At 40.9% G+C, this 18,593-nt stretch overlaps 1 protein-coding gene across 2 annotated transcripts; it reads right to left on the bottom strand.

Moving 5' to 3' along the window:
* Positions 1 to 3,096: 3,096 nt before the first annotated feature.
* mbtps2 (membrane-bound transcription factor peptidase, site 2) lies at positions 3,097 to 17,251 on the bottom strand. 2 transcript variants are annotated; one of them, XM_070853212.1, is made up of 11 exons: positions 16,970 to 17,251; positions 15,184 to 15,332; positions 14,465 to 14,603; positions 12,810 to 12,913; positions 11,861 to 11,988; positions 8,245 to 8,363; positions 7,630 to 7,810; positions 6,537 to 6,643; positions 5,402 to 5,606; positions 4,933 to 5,008; positions 3,097 to 4,135 (listed from the first exon to the last, which is right to left on the bottom strand). In XM_070853212.1, the coding sequence occupies exons 1-11, from the start codon at positions 17,042 to 17,044 to the stop codon at positions 3,913 to 3,915; spliced, it is 1,506 nt and encodes a 501-aa protein (XP_070709313.1). In that variant the 5' UTR covers positions 17,045 to 17,251; the 3' UTR covers positions 3,097 to 3,912. The 2 variants fall into 2 exon arrangements, with proteins under 2 accessions (XP_070709313.1, XP_070709314.1); XM_070853213.1 differs by having other exon boundaries at positions 5,402 to 5,600.
* Positions 17,252 to 18,593: the final 1,342 nt, after the last annotated feature.

Below are 18,593 nucleotides of genomic sequence, written 5' to 3'. Positions count from 1 at the left end.
CCTCAGCCACCACCACCCCCCCTCACCCCTCACACTGTGGTGAGAACGCTTCCCACACGTGCTCATTAGGGTTTGGGGCGCTGGGCACAGCGTCCCTATATAGACGTGACTTCCTGTGCTGTTAGAAACACCCATTCATCAAGCGGACACATCAACCACAGAGCTATTGTTCACTATTGTGAATCGCAATCACTTGTGTCCTGTTTTTTCCTTATTGTTTAACATCTCAACTGAGACCCTTCGCTCTCGTCTTGATTTACTCTGCTCCTCTTTTAGCATCTAATTTTTAGTATGGCTCCAAGTACGGAAAGGTCCACCACTTAAATCCAAACTGAAATATCTCAACATCTGCTGAATGGATTGTAATAAACTTGTACAGACATTCATGGTTTCCAGAGGATGAATCCTCCTGTCTATGGTGATCCCCTGACTTTGCCTCTAGAGCCGCCGGCAGGTCAAATTGATCAGATATTCAGAGAAATATCTCGTCTTTCACTGCATGGATTGGCTAGAACGTTTGTAGTAGCATTCATGGTTCCCAGATGATGACTCTTCCTTAAGTAGGAATTCTAGGATAACTCCTGCTGTCTTTGGTGAGCCCTTGACTTTTCCTTTCATGCCAACATAAAGTTAACATTTATCTTTTTCATTAATTCATTCAACTTTTATTTAAATCTCAATGAACCATTGAGAGAATGCCCTCATTTTCAAAGATGTCCAGAGCACAATCAAAACAGAATGAATTCACACAAAATTAATGAGAAAACAGACAACAGGACACAGTTAAAACAGTTACATTGAAGAGCAAACTAGTTTGTAATTAGGTTTTAAATTGACCAATGGGTGCAATTTTAAGTTTTAACGCGCATTATAAAATGTAGTGTGTGTATCCACTATCTTATACTTAAGGGTCATGGGGGGCTGGAGCCAATCACAGCTGACACCCTGGACCGGTCGCCGGTCAACCACAGGGCCTGCTCCAAGTGTATGCAGCACAAAAACTAAGGGATGTTTTCCTAGATTTAGTGTTAGCATTATCCAATCACTTGAACAAGTCGAACAATGACTAAAGGACCAATTTAATGAGGAAGAACTATCTACCTATTACTATTTATATTGAAATCTCTCTACAAATATTGGTTGGATTGCCATGAAATTCCCTACAGACATTCATGGTCCCCAGAGGATTAATTGCAATCACTTTAAGCCTCTGACTTTTCAATTAACTTCGGCTTACAACCAAATAATTGTTATTCCCATCAGCCTCAGCTACAATTTGCGGTTACGGCTAGTTAGCCAATGGCAGCATGCTAACCTTGTAAAATAAGAAGGTGAACATGGTCAACGTTCAACATGTCAGAGAGCCTGTGTGACCTTTACAGCCACACAGGGCCACTGGTATGTCTGTCGACTCTTAGTCCTGTGAACATGGAGGAGGTCAGAGTTACTTCAAGGGGCCATCCCTCAATATGAAGCAGACAGACCCCCGCCTCTTCATCATCCTCCCATGTCTGTTGACCCAAACACCCCTCCATATGCACAAGATTGCACAAGACCCATTAGCAATGTTTTCACATAGATAAAGTGAAGAAAATCAGCTTTTGACTCGTCTTATCTCTACACAAACATGCACACACAAAGGGTGCCAACTCCTCCACGCAACAGGGTCCAGTCCTCCCATGTACTTCCCCAATTATTCAATGATAAGGTCTCCAAAAGGCACCAATTTTGAACGTGCTGACAGGGGTGTCTGCTCATCTTTGGTAAACACACCTCAGTGGCTACGCTGAAGGCTGTTCAGTGTTTATGTGTCTGTGGGAAACACCCATCCAAATTGCCATGTGTCATCTCTCACGCTCACACACTCTGGAAACATGATCACTGCATGACTCCCTGAAAACACTAAATTAACACTGCTGTCTGGAGCTGTTACTAAATGTGGAGCATGTGTGCTTTTGTTTCAGTGTCTGAGGAAGTCAATGAGCCAACATGCTGAGAATACGTTGGGAACAAAATTAGAAAGGTGTGGTCTGCTGAGAGGCACATCAGGCTACCTGCATGTTTCAGAGGCAATTTTAAGACCTTATTGAGACGTTCTTCAAGTGAAACAGTTACTGTTACTGTTAATGGGCAATATAAAAAAGGACAAGTAAACTAATAAGGGCCATGAAGTTAATACGGATTAACTATGTGACATAAAGAAAGATTTAACTTCACACTTTACAAAAACAAATTATCACTAAGAACCGTTTGAGGAACTTTCGACTGTTTTGTCTTTCTGGTTAGATGCTACAAGATCCTTTCACAAGATCACGTCACTATCCGTCTTGCCAGGCTCCAAGTTATTTGCTTGTGGCCGAACCGCAGTGGTTCAGACCAATCGGCGTTAAGCTACAAGCAGGGTTTAAATCTGTTCGCTCGCTCAGGCCTAAGTAGGTTTGCACAGATGCTGCTAAACTATCAGTTGTTTCTGGACTGGAGAGGATTTCTTCATTGAAAGAAAAGCAAAGAACAGCACTTCTTCGTCTCAATTGGCTTTTTACTACATTATATCACGTTGTGATTGGTTGATGTTTGAGAGGTAGATAGGTAGGTAGACAATCACCTGCCAGTTTTTTTTTGTTTTTTTTTTAAGCGTGCCTGCCTCTTTATACAAACTGTTTCTACAGACAGTTCTCTGCAACAAACCATCTGGTGCGTCAGGTTACACTGCACTCGTTTAATGACAAATTAAAGCCGAATCTGATCTAATCTTGTCAAATACAAAAGCTCCAACTTTTAAATGACTCTGAAGAAATAGCATTTCAACTTTCCTTCCAATACTTAACACTTCCCAACTTCAGTGTGCCCCACTGATTGAACACAGGCTCACATAGCTGTAAGTCAGATGGATATATGGGTGAACAAACGTTTACGTCAGGTGTAAAGAGTCTGCCAAAGGGTTTCCTCCAAATCACACCAATGGCACATTTGACAAAGACAGTACTTCAGTAGAGTGGCATAAAATACCAAAATATGAAAATGCAGTTGCTGAAACAGAACAAATCATCTTATTAAATCAAGTGACAGCTTGTAAAAAAAAAAAAAGCTCTTAAATAAAATTAGTCTTTTATTCCACAGTTTTCACAAAGCAGAGCACAGACAGTGACAGGCCAAGAGAATAAAAATGAAACTTCCAGAAGAAGTGGGGAAAAAAAAGTTCATTGAGAAAAACGTTTTTCCACCGCAATGCCCAAGGAGGAGAAAGACACTTGTACGCACCTTGTATAGGAGTCCTTACATTGAATTAACTAATCCTTGTATTTTCCTGTGAGGAGGCAGTTCTTTTAAAACATGAGTATTAGGTAGCTAAGTTCTTCCAACAGTGATATGCAGTCAAAACTTAAGGTACTGCCATGCATTTGCTGATAAAAGTCTAACTTCTTTTGTCTCGGAATAATTTTGTTCTCTGCAACAAAATGAAGCCAAGACGACAAACCTCCCTGTTGTTTCACATATGGCAAATATGGCATTTTGGAATCAAACCCTTCAAAAACTGTTTTCTCTCAAAACTTCAGACACATTACAGGTATTAACATGTGGAAAGATTGTGCAGTCTTTGTAAACAGTCACATGGGACAGTGCTTCTCAGCAAGTGCATTATGCATTTGTAAATGTGCTTTTGTGTATATGGTGGCAACAAGGTGGAAGTTATTGTTTTCCCTGGCGGTCCAGTAAAGCCTTAAAGGCAGTGTAATAATCAACAGTCTCCAGAAACTGGGCAGCACTGCTGGGTAATGCAGCCTGTTCCCTGTATGTTCACAGTTTAATGGTCCACACGTGTCGAAATGCATCCTGAGAGAACAACTCTCAGTCCACATGAGGATTTATTCGTTTAGTTCTTGTCTTGCCTGGTGTGGCTAACCGCTGTGGCTACCGCGCCGTGACCATCCACAGGCCCAGAGCCACGTTGGCTGCCAGCAGGGCGCTGCCCGCCAGCAGCAGGAAGAAACCAATCAGCTCGCGCTTTTGATGGTCTGTTACCACAGTTACCAGCGTGGCCTCCAGCAGGGCGTTCAGCATCCACTGACCGTCGAGAGCGAAGCACGGCACAGAGTTTACTACTGCTAACGCACCAGAGAGGGACACCACATATCTGAGAGACAGGAGGGTTAAGGATAATACGACTGTGCTAAATACACTCTGCCTGCTGTTTACTACCTGTTCTTGAGCTTTCAGTCACTTCACATTTTCTTCATCAGCAAGCGGAGCTTGACCTGTTGTTGTAGAATAGCAGACATTCGAATTTCACTTACTTTCTGGGGACTGAAAGGATTTGTAGTCGATGTTAGTTTGAAGATGATGTGATAGGACCTAAAGCAGCTTCTGAACAGACCCAGTGGTGAGACACTGATGTTTCACAGGTATATTACCCACTCTGACACTTGCTGCCAACTGCATGCTCTGAGCTGAGTCACAGAATGTGAACAGAAATAAGTGAGAAAATCATAAATTACAGCAGCTTCAAAGCTAAATCAGTCATTTTAAAACATCTAGAGTGAAACATTTTCGCTGTACAGAGCAGAAAAATTACAAGTGATTACGACAACAATTTCAAAATTTTGACCTTTCAAGCACTTCTTTTGTTCACAGAGAAAGATTTAAATTAAACCTGAATCAGCCATTCATGCTCCGACTAGCAGGCGTCAGACATGTGAAGTGCATCAGGCCTCTTGATTGTGGAGGAAAATGTTAGAACTTTGAATATTACTACAGGCCACTCAGTCTTGCAAATATAGAACCATTTGAGAGGGCAGACAGTGCTTTGTCAAACAAAGACTTATATCATCCGTCTATCTTTTAAAAGAGGTGGAGTTCACCTTTCTGAAGTCAGCTCCTCATACATCTATCATCTAAATACGACCGCTGGTTTTTTTAAACATGAGAGGATACTTGCAGAAGGTCTCCAAGAAGACGGGCAGATCCAGGTGGAGGAAACCAAAGCGGGGGACGAAGTTGGTCAGACTCACTGGGGAAAGACAGGACACGGGAGGAGTGACAAATCACTCTGCAGGACTCTATACAAACACTGTGGCTGTACAGTTTTCAACACGTTAGATGAGGCGAGACAACAAGCCTCTATTGACACTCATTGGGGCTCATTTAGGGCTGAGGAGAGTCAGCTCTACAGCTACTTCATAAACACCAATTATATGAATATCACAGGTACAAACTCCTCCCACCTCGTCTCAATGTCTGCACTCAAATTACAAACACATTTTGCTTCAATATGTAAAAAAGAGGAATAACTTTTTCCTGTAAAGTTACAAATGAGAAGTTTAAGATGCTCTCTGGGCGTTTAAACTCGTGTGTGAAATCATTAACTAAACAGGAAGAAGGGAGGGGAACACACTGTACGTACCAGAGTACTGGAGGTGCGGCGGATACCCCACGAACAGCATGTGCGTGTTGGGCGGATGTGTGACACGGATGAAGCGAGTCTGGTTCTCCAGAGAGGGAGTGACGCAAACGCTGGCGGTGTGGGAGTGTGCGGTGCAGTCGTCGTCGGTGCGACACACTCGCGTCCCCGTCACCATCTTACGTACCGGCATGCAGGCATACTGCAGCTGCAGGGTTACAGAGGGAATGCAAATACAAGAAATATGACGAGTCAGCGGGAATTAACAGGAAGGAGAGCACGATTTTTGACTTAAAGAGTTGAACTTTTCCTGATGCTGGCTTTCTTGTGCATACATCGCCGTGGGCAATGTGAGCTGCATTGTTTTCCTTTTCATATACAGTGGTGTGCACAGTTTGAACACCCCTCAGTGAGCTGCATTTGTCAACTATTACGATAATCGCCAACTGTTTTGATAATCGATTTATCAGTTTGAGTGATTTTTTTAAAGAAATAAACTTAAATTCACTGATTCCAGCTTCTTAAATGTGAATATTCCTGGTTTATTTTCTCCTCTATGACAGTAGACTGATTGTCTTTGGGACGTCATCTTTGGCTTTGGGAAACACCGATCTGATTTTCCACCGTTTTCTGACATTTTATAAACCTAAACTAATTTACCTCTACACAAGACAAAGTTAAAAATGACACATTTCTTTAAATTTAAAGCAAAGATTACTCTTTATTCAAATTTGTTACAGTTTCAAAATAATAAAGATAATTGCACACCACAGTATCTTCATATAGACAGACCACTTTTAATCTTGTACTTCCTAGTCATATGTTCATTTATGGCACTGGTCTGCCCTTTTTTAAAGCACGTTTGCAACACCGCCACACAAAATGTGTGATATTTTGCAGCCAACATACAGCAAAACGTAAGTAAATCAAGAGGAAATATTGTTGAATGAGTTTATTTTACATTCATAGCTGTTCTGAACTCATGCAGCTGCAAGTAGCACGGAATGGGAATAAAGGGGAACTGAATCTAATAAAGGAAGAAATATAAATACTACTGACTGTCTAAAAGGGTTGGAAACCTGCTCATATGATGAAGCAAGTCATAAAAAGTGTGTGTGTGTGTGTGTGTGTGTGTCACCTCTCTCTCTCTGCTGTTCCTGCCCGGTGTTTTCATGTATGAGAAACAGAGGTCTGTCAGGCTGTTGTTGCTGCAGCAGTCCATCGTTCCATCCAGACGCTTGTAAGCTGAGAGAGAAGAAAAGAAATAAGTGGGGGAGAGACGGACAGACTGATTAGATTTGTGTGTGTGTGTGTGTGTGTGTGTGTGTGTGTGTGTGTGTGTGTGTGTTAGGCTGAAAAAAAACACATCACATCATAACACACACAAAAATAGATGTCACTGAGGTTTTTTGTTTTTTTTCTCATACACAAATACAGTCAGTCTGCAGCAAATCCTGAATCTTCATCATCTTCATCATCACACAGCAGCAGATTCAAAACGTAGAAACAGAAAGGATGTAAATTTAACACTTCCTGTGGTGAAAAAGAAAATGTTTCATACGATGGCACAATGGAGGGAAGATCTTTAGGATAAAATGAAATCAGGGCTTCAACCAAAATCATCTTCTTATGAGTTATTCTATGTTAAATAATAGTGACAAATACCTTTACGTCCACAGTGATTCATTTAATTTGCTTGTCTTGTCAGATTAACCAAACAACACCTAAAGATGTTTAATTCATTGTTATATATGTAAAAGAAAAACAGTAAATCCTCACTTGTGAGAAGCTGGAAGTCATTTTACACTAATGTTCTGAGGACTGGCTCGTCCGCTCATCACTGCTCTGGGGGATATTACGGCATTTTGATAAAGAAATGATCCTTTAACTATGAGGTCTGATTTTGTCTGTAATACTGTAAGACTACAGAGGAGCAACAGGATCTGTGACTGGCCAACTGTTGCTCTCTGACCTCACACACATGACTTACAGCTGGCCAATCACAGCCCCCACTGCTGCTCTGTGGGTTTGACCTCACGCTGAAGTGATCACACAATAAAAAACATTTGGATTGATATGAACTGATTATAATTGAACAGTAAAAAAAAGTACAAAAGGAAAAATTTGCTACTACAATGAAACTAACTTCTCTCTTACTGGTAGTACTAGCACTATAACTAAGGTTTTGTTTCCACTTGTTTATAATCACACCGTAAGAGCGGCGCACTCACGTCGTCCGTGGGCCCAGCTGGGCTGCAGGCTGGCGACAGGGACACAGTATCCAGTCTGCGGGGTGTGAGAGAGGTGAGACAGGCAGCTGCTCCACTCCTCCACTCCCCTGACAGGACAGTCCTCCAGCCCCGTCACTATGTCCCCGACTGACAGACCCCTGGGACCGTCAGCCGCAGAGCCCTGCTCCAAAGAAAGTCACGTGAAAGATTGAATCCTGCAGCTTTAGGGAGGAATCGGACAGGGATTAACAAATACACTTTCCCCTGACAACTATTGCCAATACGTCAAACTACTTGAGCGACCAACTGTGGCTGTGTGAGTTACTCTCTGTGTGAATGTGCAGGGGGCAATAATGGAAAGAATAATCCACGCCCCACCAACCTGACACAGATAAATAAAGGTTATTGATGACTGTCACATTGGAAAACATTCTGCAGTGGTAAACCAGCGACACCTTTGATGGTGATGCTACACATCAAGGGTTATTACATCATATTGTTGCATAAAGGTTAGCCTGGAAACAAACTCCTCCTCACAGTGTACCTTACTAGGGTAAATATTTAGGCAGAAGTAAATAAGATAATGATTCACATGGGGAAAGCTGCTTCACTGACCTGGACAACCTCGGTGACCAGTGCCCCGGCTCCGGTGAAGTACATGGGGAACAGAAAGAGGGGCAACAGGAAGAGGAAGGCTAACGCTGCCACACACAGAACAAAGTTGTGCCACACTCCTGGAGAAAGAAAACAGAAACATTTACTCTAAATTGTCCGTTCTAGTTTAGATTTATACATTTTCTTAGTTTGGGCTCAGGTGAGTTTAGTTTTATGCTTAAGATCTGAAATCAACTTTGAAAAATTTGATTTCAAATTGATATGAATGACTTGGATGCATCAAATGAATATAACAAATAAGAAGAAGATTTAAGCTACTGGGAAGGAAACAGTAATACCAGAATTGAATACTAGGCCCTGGATACTCTACTGTATGTACGCTGTTGTAACAACCATGTTCTCAGATATATTCAGACTGTAGGATGTCGCGGCAAAGCAGAAACCACTGCCCACTAAAAATAACCCTCTATACTATCTTAATTATGCAAGACGCCACAGTCTGCCAAAACCACACAAGGGGCTGAGGTGAAGGCACAAGTTTGGAGTCGTATTTTCCTCAAACATCAAAAACATGCAAAGCCATCCTTCAAACTGTGGTGGCAGCAGCATCGAGCAGCAGGAGGAAATGAACAGCTGAAGGTAGTTTGAGGAAATTCTTTTCTCCTGGGAAAAAAACATCTCGGAAATATGCAAGAATCGCTGCTTTCCACATCCAAATTACAGTGGAAAAAAAATCTACAGTGGAAAAATCTCAGATGCTTCAGAAGATTTTAAATTCAGGCCTAAATATTGACTCTATACAATAAACAAACTATTAAAGTTGCGTCACCAATCTGTGCAGGACTAAATAATAAACATGTTATGTGAGAAAGCCCCCCCCTGCGTACAGAGCAATCTCTGCTGTGAGGTGAGACAGACGCAGATAAATAAACACAGCATGCTGTTATGTCACCACTCCCTGATGGGAACAGCATCTTTCTCTCCCTCTCTCTCTGGTTTGTCATATGACCGGAGTGGACGTCTCGGTGTGGTGCCTGCAGTAAACCACCCCAGTTATTTTCACGTCACATTAGGCAGAGGATAAGCCTGGAGGAGCTCCGATCTGGTAAAAGACAGATGATTTTGCAGAAGCTCTTCGCTGCCCTCTAAAGGCTCCTCACAGCACAGAGGAAGTGCCAGTTAGTAACTCTGCATTGTTATTAAGAGGCATGCTCTCACTTAGAGTCTCAAACCACCAAATCATCCCGCCATCCATTTCCCTGTTTTTGCAGGATAACCAATGCATTTCTCTGACAGAGAGACAGACAGAGAACATGCAGCTTAAAACATATACACTACTCACAAAAAGTTAGGGATATTCGACTTTCAGGTGAAATATATGGAAAATGTAAAAAGTGAATGCTACAGTGATATTATATCATGAAAGTAGGGCATTTAAGTAGAAGCATGCAATCGTAGTTTTATTCATCTTAAACAATTTATTTGAAGAAAATCTACCAACAGTGGTAGGTATACCACAACAAAACATGTTCAGTGTCTCAATAAATTGGGATGTGGCCAAAGGACGTCCACTCCTCTCCTTTCTGTGACTCTTCCAGTCTCTGTATCACTGTTCCAACCTCCTGATGACACTCTGTGACCCTCTAAGCTCAGTGAACACCTCCGTCTGAGGACTTCCTGTTTGAAGCCTCCAGTGTTGAGGTGCTGCTGATCAACTGTTAGGTGTCGTCTTGGTCTCATGATGTCAGAATGTGAACAGCAGGATGAGGAGGACTGTTTAAATACCAATTCTAACTGAAGCAGGAAATGTATTGGTGGATTCATGGATCAAACCTGTTGTGAATGTTGCTGTTAAGCTTCTTGTTAGAGAACAGCAGCTGGTGCAGAAAGTACTGAGACACTGAACAGTTGGACATGTGCATTCAAAGGTTTAGAGAAGGTCACATTAAGTGAAATGATGACTGTTCCTGAATAGATGAAAGCTCATTTATAGTTATTCTCTGGTTAGTGAGACATGTGATGGAGTCTGACCCTGGTTAGCTCTGACTGTGAGGAGACCTTGATATCTTACGCAGCAATGTTTATTGATGCTCCGCGGAGGAGAACAGAAACAGTAGCAACAGAGTATGAACATCAAATGATGCCACCTCAGTTCTGGAGGCTGCTTCAGGTGATCGTCCTTTTAGCCCCTGCTCAGCATGTCAAAATTACTCCATACCCAAATGTGGTCATTCTACATGCACCACAAATATATGTGACTACTCCAATGGCTCTCTATGAACTATGTCCATTCACGTCACCCCTGATCACGTTATATGGATCTCCAGGTCACCATCAACTCGTGACAGTCTATCTTGTGACGTCTGTAGCACAGCACAGCTATCTTCTATCTACAGTGACCTTGGTAACCCAGAGAGCATCAGCCAACCCAAACAATCAGTCAGCTAAACTGCTCCAAAGACAGACAAACCACCCACTTGCCCTGTTTGGTCATTATGAGCCACCGTACCTTCTATGTGTATCCACGGCAACATCATTGAACGCACTCAGGTTCAGTCTTGTTCACAGTCATGTAAGGGGACTTGTTTAATATCCAATCTGTTCTTGTGGTGTTTACTCTTAATTAACCAGGGGTTATTTCAAGATCATTGAATCCATCCACATAAAATAACTCATTTCTGTAATTTTCATCCTGCAGACATCCTGCAGTCTGCTTAATCCTGCTTATTTCTTGACCACCCACTGCTGCCGGCAGCAAAATTCAAACCGCCTGCTCCCATGAAATGTGCATTGGATCCTGCTCTCAGCACTTTAAGTCATCAGCAACAGTAAAACTGACAGAAATCTGCACAAAACCTTTATAAACCTTCATATGAGCTAACACAGCAAACACAACTCACAATATTAAAGAGATATTCAAATTGTAAACATTAATCATATGTTTAATTATCAACTATACTTAATCAACAAACCTACAGAACAATTCATAATGACGACAGACTATGTGGTTCAAAGTGAGACTATGGATCGGATATATTGGATTTCTACGGCACCTAGTTCTATTCTTTTGCAAGAATCTGTCAGAAAAAGAGGGAACTGTCCCTTTTCTCTAGCTGATCTTTTCACTCTTGATTGTTGGGTTCATATAATGTTGTTTTGGCAGCAATTTGTATCATATAATCATTTTCTGCTGCTTGAAGTTGCCCTCTTGGCTGCTGTCTAATCAAAAAACTTAAATATTCTTCTTGACCAAACTGCATTGAAAATAATCACTCTTTAAGTGGCTCCCACTGACGTCCCTTACGGTGGCCTATGGGGAAGATCTGTCGCATTCATGCGTGAATAATTGCCAGCTGTACCAATCCATTCATTAAAATCTAATTTTCTTAATTGCAGAGTGAAAATGATTTGATGTGAAGCAGCTGTCTGGTGTTCAGAAATGAAAGACCTCAGAGTGACCTTCACTAGCAAAACAGAAATGAGTATTTAACCAAATGCTTGAAATAATTGTGATTAATAGCTGTGATCACATTAGCTGGAAAAATAATCAGGATTATCATCTCTGCCAGCGGAAGTGATCGCTGGGTAAAAAAAAAAAAAGAAAAGAAAAACTTACCGGCACAGAAGATGCGGAGCTGCTGGGTGGGTGATATGAGGTTGAGGTGGGTGGTGAAGAGGTCCACAAACGCACCGGGATACACCACAAACATAAACATGCCGAAGCCATTCACTCGGACTTGCTCCCTGCCGCAGGAAGAAAAATCAAAAGAGGCACAAAAGAATAAGAGAGCATATTAAAAAGGCCTTGAAAACTTATTTTCTAAATCAGCCACTTAATATGAGTCATAGGATCCAACACCAGCACACTATTCTCTGCTGCAAGTGTTCAGAGCACAACATGAACAGAACAGGATCACACCAAACCAGCTTGAAAAAGATCACAATTTACAAGAAAACTTGTTTTGTCTTTTAACTTCCTGTTGCTCCCGTTTGGCAACAGTAAACTGAAGCCACAAATGATCACTAAACCTGGTCTGGACGATGATTTATGAATATGAATTATGTATATAAATATAACTTTTCACCCATCTATATAATACGTCATGCGCAGTACTAAAATGTACTACTCAGTCAACAACTTGTCAGGCAGCCCTTAATGCTGTACTTTACATTATAAGACTAAGACCGGGCAAATATTTGCCAAGACGCATGGTGATCACAAGCAGCATTTGTATAACTCCAAAACGCTAAGACACGCTAAAACATTAAGTTAAAAGACAAAAAGCTCTTCCTTGTCGTGAAATGCATAAGATGAATAGCAGCTGACATTGTTCAATCCACTGTTTTTGTCAATTCTGTGATTTTTTTTAACACAATGATGTAGTTTTGACGAGTAAAATCAGAAAATAATGAGCCTAAGCACAAGTGAATAGGAGGGGTGGGATGAGATGTAGAGATTAGTCACATTGGTCACCTCCCAGTCTTAATGGCCTTTGGGAGCTCTTCTCTCTGCTGGTTGTCATGGTAATAGATATGTAGTGAAAACGCGTGTGTGTGTGTTCTACCTCAATGCTGCCACGGCATGGCCCAGCTCATGTATAACTCCGCTGAGCAGCAGGGCGATGAAGAAGTAGGCCAGCTGACTGGTGGGCAGATTGACACCAGGGACCTAAAGACACCCGAGACCAAAAAAAGAAGAAGAGCAACACACAAGTGAGATACCGAAACACAACATCAGTCATCTGCGGGGTGAAATATCAACTTGTTTCATGGATGTTTTTTTTCCTCTTTGCCATGATTTTTATGAGTATTTGTTGGAGAAAATTTTACTAAACTACGAAATAATATATTTGCACTGGACATTTAGCAGATAAACACAACATTTGTATTACCAAGGTGTATTTAAAACTTCCATCCCACTCTTTTTTGCTCCCTTCCTCAAATTAATTGTCCTATGTTTTGCTGATGCTGTGGTTTTCTGTGTGGTCAGCATTTTCCTCCTCCACTGGCTGTGCGGTGCTTTTTGTGCCGCGCACTGAATACTTATAAATGGCCCACTAATAGCTTCCCATGAATCATCTGCAGTGGTCCACTGGGGATAGCGCTCACATTAATGCATGGCTATTTGACACCTAAATGAATAGAAAGTGAAGAGGAGGAAAATGCTAAATAAAAGCCCTTCTCATTATTGGGGGCACTTCTCGCCTCCTCATTTGAATATTACAGGCTTTGTATGAAGTTCAAGGACATTTATGCTCCGAACTCCAGTAAATCTCCGACCATGTACGCTGAAAAAACACACAATGTTTTACAAATCTCGAAAGAAAATCATGGCTGTCTCGATGTTTCACAACAGCAGCCTGGAACATTTTCATGTTGTTTAAAGACACTGAAACTTGCAGACAATTCATCATATTTCTGTTTACTGTATTTAAACTTAACGAAGGATAGCTCTGTTATTTATAAACCTGGGCCGTATTCTAACATATTTTGGGTTAGAAATGACTACTAGGTATAGAAACTTTTGGAATAGGTCCAGTAGATCATTTCAGCTGACAAATGAGAATGGGTGGCAACTGAGCTACAATGGCTATAATGTAATCCTTTAGGGCAATTGCACCAGATCAGAGTATGTCCACTAAAAGAGCTTGTTTGCCTCTGACAACCTAACATTGTTATTCAAAGTGTCTGACAACATTACAGAATGGATCCCTGCATTTATAGACCTGTAAGATTGTTTTTTGTCTGACCAGAAATAGCTGTTTATTGCTCGATTCAAAGCCACCAGACTCCATTGACAAAAACAGTCATTTTACACAGGAGCTGCTGGTCAACCACTGTCTCGATTGGCTACTTTGTTTTCGCAATTGTGTGCCTTTGGTGTTTTAAAGGGTTAGTTCGGATCAAACACAATGTTTGTGTAACAGAGAATAACACAAACAAACATGCAGATCAAGGCACCATTGGCGCAGCAACTCCTGTGCTCTGCGAGATAAAATTACAGTTTTTAATAAATGGAATCTGGTGGGTTTTAATCATCGAGATAAATGGCTGTTTCTGGTTAAGCAAAAAGGATCTTACTGGTACACATCCTTTCTGTAATGTTGCCAGACACTTCAAATAACAATCTGAGCCTGTCAGTAGCCAGAGTTATTCCTTAATTCACATATTGTGACTTACTTATAAAAGCTTGTAAAGATCCAGTTCAGTGTGTACCTACCACCACCTGCAGGGCTTGCTGACCTCCTATCCGAGGGTTGTCTGTGGTCATCTGAGCCAGCGTCTGTTGCAGCGTCTTTGTCAGCAGCACCACTGATCCCAGCATGGCAACTATACCAAACACCAGACCACTGTTGAACCTGGGAGTGGTAAAAATATAAACACAACACAACAGTCTCTTCAAGTGATGCAATTTGATTGAATTTTTGTGTAACCCTATAATTGTGACAGATCCATCTGAAAATAAAATATAAGCTGGCAAGCAAGTCCAGAAAAGGCAATATCAAGATTTTAGCAGACTGGCCCACTTGTTCCTTAACTAATGAGAAAATCGTCACTGTAGCACTTATGTTGAGTGATGGTGACAGTTGGACACTAACAATGTCATGAGTAAGAAGATTGCAGTTTTTAGCAGCTCTGTAGGCAAATGGTAAGCAACCCTGAGTGATACTTCAGCAAGTGTTGTAGCTTTGACATGGAAATTAATTTATATATGGCTGGGTACCAATCAAATAATGCAAATACATCTACTTTGGCAGTCATACTGGTTCCAAAACATGTACTTACATCAATAACCTTTTCTTATGTCAATGCAGAAAGTCAGATCTGTTTGACGTCTGTAATGGTTTCATTTCTGTTAGTAAAAGTGTATCATAAAAAGTACAAAAGCAGGGAGCGTTCCAGTTAAGTGTAGTTTATTAAATAAACAGTAGTTCTCACCACAGGTAGAGGGCTCGGGGGTTGATGCGAGCGCAGTACGCAAACAGCCGGTTGAACATGGTGGTTTGCCATCTCACATGGAAAGGAGACAACATCAGCCCTCGACTCGCCAGCCATGACTCGTAGCTGATCCGATGTGTCACTGACGACTGGTGGGAGTCGATGGAAAAGTGGAAAAAGTTATCAAAGAGTGCAATAACTCACTCAGTGCAGTCCTGAAGTTTTCATTTGTCATAAGTGATGGGATGAGAGCCCAGCCAATACTGGATTTTTGATGCAAATACAATATAGTATTGCTATTTGGTAGGGTAGTTAATGATATATTGTCCAATATCCATTTTTTATATGAGCACACATTTTTGGTGAGGGATCCTTTAAATTCAGTCACTGATGAATCGTTACCCAGATATATAATGAGTGGGACATTTTTACAATTGAAAAAATAAGTCTGTCAGTCTTCTCTATAAACTGAGTGATTCAAATTACCTCAAATATATAGGAAAAGGAGATGACTGGGTGCTGTGTCATCAAACAAAGATAAAAAAAAAAAAACAGGGAAAAGTGCTACAAACAAGTAGACAATCCAGATGCTCCAAATATAAAAATCTAAAAACAAGGAAGGGATTAATAAAAACCTTGATTGTAGTAGCTAAAAAGCCTTTAATGTAGCGGCTACATCACCAAAGGGCAACAAAAAATAGACAACAGCCAATGGAAGGGGACTCCCACCCACTCACTGTTACTACATTACATAATGATGCAGTAAGAATTGTTTTGGTATTTAAAGACCAGCACACACTTGGGAATATTTCTGCAATCCCAAAATGGGTTATTGTCCATTACACAACACAAATTCACGAGTTAGCTGAAGAGTTTTCAGTCTAATGAATTTCACTGATGACATCAGCATCAGAATGGAGGAAGTTTCAGCTGGAACCCGCGCCGGAACGTTCTGTTGCTGTGGCAACCACCCCTGGCAACGTTCCACTGGAGTTCTAACTGACGGCGATAACGGCACATCTAGCATTTTGTCAAATATGTGGCCAAGCAAACATGGACAGAAATCTTTTATCTGCTCCTAATATCCTTTCAGACCGTCACCTGTGAGTACTGTTTTAGCGCAGCTGTTTTGGGTTTAACATTTTTATCTATTAATTTAATTGAATTTAATTTAATTTAGTGTTTTTGCTAACCATGATAGCATTTATGCTAGCTGTTTGAGGCTACTGTGTTGCTAACACAACATTGTTAGTAATCATTAAGGCTTTGTTTTTATGGACTAGAGGTGTATGTTAATTGGATTTTTAAAATGTAATCTTTCACTGGTGATACTTCTTGGGGTATCTTCTTGTATTTCGTCTGTAATGTTGGTCAGTGTGACAAATTGGCCATTTGTAGTTAATAGTTTATACTACAATAGGTTAATGGTTTATACTACAATAGGTTAATGGTTTATACTACAATACATTATGTCTAACTTTTGTTTATAATATCCCATGTTTTGAAATCAACATAATGGTTTTTTGTCTACTTCTGTGGCTGTCACTAACCACATTTATTACTACATTCAAAAGGGTCACTATGATGAAAAGAACCATAATAATAGGAGAAAATTGTTCCTCCTGGCTAGAAAACATGGAAGTCACAGCTCCTCAATCAAAACAAATATAGATGTATTGTGGTACGTTAAGACAAGCGTTAGCTAATGTTGACGGCCTAATTTCTCGCTGTAAGCTAGCTGACATCTCATTTAACACCAAAAGACACAACATAAACATAAGCTCACCTTCAGCAGTGTGTCGGCGAGATAGACAGCACACCAGCCTGCCATCACACACACCAGCAGAGACACAGGGATCATGGTGCATCAGAGGACTCTCCGAGGATAGATTAAGCCAAACTGCGCCGTCTCCATCACTCAGTCCGCCCGCTCTTTATCGTGCAGCTATCCGCGGTTACACATGTTTAACACGGCATAAAACTCTTAACATTATAGTATGAAATATAAAGGGAGGACAGGGTTGTTTCAGAGATGCTCTGGATGCAACGAACCGTCAGCACTGTGCGACAAACTTCCGGGTTGTGCCTCTTCTTCTTCTTCTGGTTCTTCTTCTTCTCCTTCTTCTTCTTATTTTTTGAAGATCAACTAAATGGGGCACTACCGCCACCACGTGTTATACCTGAGAACTGCCTTTATATAAAGAAAATGTTTAAAAATGACACTCCCTGGGCTGCTTTCCCATCTTATAAATATAAATTCTTACTTGTCCCACTTTTATGTTACATGTTATGCATATTCAGCTATAGAGGAGCTGTGAAATAAGCTGCTTTTAAGTGCAATGGGAAATGTGCCATTATTATCTGCAAGCCAAATAATTATGTATTCAGTTGGCCAAATCTGATCAATATGAAAATTATGAAAACTGAAAAATGTGAGGTTATTTCTTTATTTTGTATTCTTCTACATTATAATGTCCTCTGTACAGCATTAGATGTCCAGTATAATTGGTAACAGCACTTTTTTATCTGTTTCAACCAGCAAGCTGTGTCAAATATTAATACTAAAAGGAAACGGTAAATGATGTATTTTAATGTTAGTGTTTGATATGTTTTATTTTAAAGTATATTCATTTAATTGCTCTCTGTTTATGCTTCCTTTGAATGCATTGTTGTTTTTTGTTGCTGACTAAGGCATATTTTCACCTTGCTGCAGCCTTGCTGTATGTTTTGTTTCTAAAATAAGAGAAATGTCAAATTTAGGAGAAAGAAAGAAAGAACGAAAGAAAGAAAGGACATATCTTTGCAACTTGACTTTACCAAAGGCACCTGAGGGCAGCACTAGCTCCTAAAAGTGGAGCACAGAATAATCAATCAGGGTTTTTGGAGTTACTTTGGCTGAGCTGCAGCAATAAAAAATGAAAGTGTGAGTCCGGATATTGGATTTCATCTTACTCAAAGGTCAGGGGAGGGGGGGTAAAAGGACACCAATAAATGTTAATGGTCTGACTCAGATGCGACGAGGAAACAAGCTCCCTGTCTGACTCATTAAACCATAAATGCGACCAAGGGAACATAAAACTGCTCGTGGCTATAACCTGGTGTGTTGATGCCTTTAACATTGATATTAGCACAGTCCAGTGTCACACAGAACCTCCAGCTTGTCAGAATGTAGACGTGACGAAACACCTGCTAACTCACTGTCAGTTGTTCACAATGAAAGTGAAATATTTGTGGCTTTTCTCTGGTGCCGTTGGAACAACATGGGCAGCTCGACCAGACGAACAGGACAGATGCCCTCATGTACACGTGGCCTCAAACGTCCACATTTCCTGCCAACTAAACAGCTGACTGCGGACAACAGGGACGAAGTGTCAGACAGTGAAAACTATTATCTAATCTCTGATGAAAAC

This window comes from Pempheris klunzingeri, chromosome 21 (assembly GCF_042242105.1).
Source record: "Pempheris klunzingeri isolate RE-2024b chromosome 21, fPemKlu1.hap1, whole genome shotgun sequence".
NCBI lineage: Eukaryota > Metazoa > Chordata > Actinopteri > Acropomatiformes > Pempheridae > Pempheris > Pempheris klunzingeri.
This window is presented reverse-complemented; position numbering and strand designations above follow the sequence as displayed.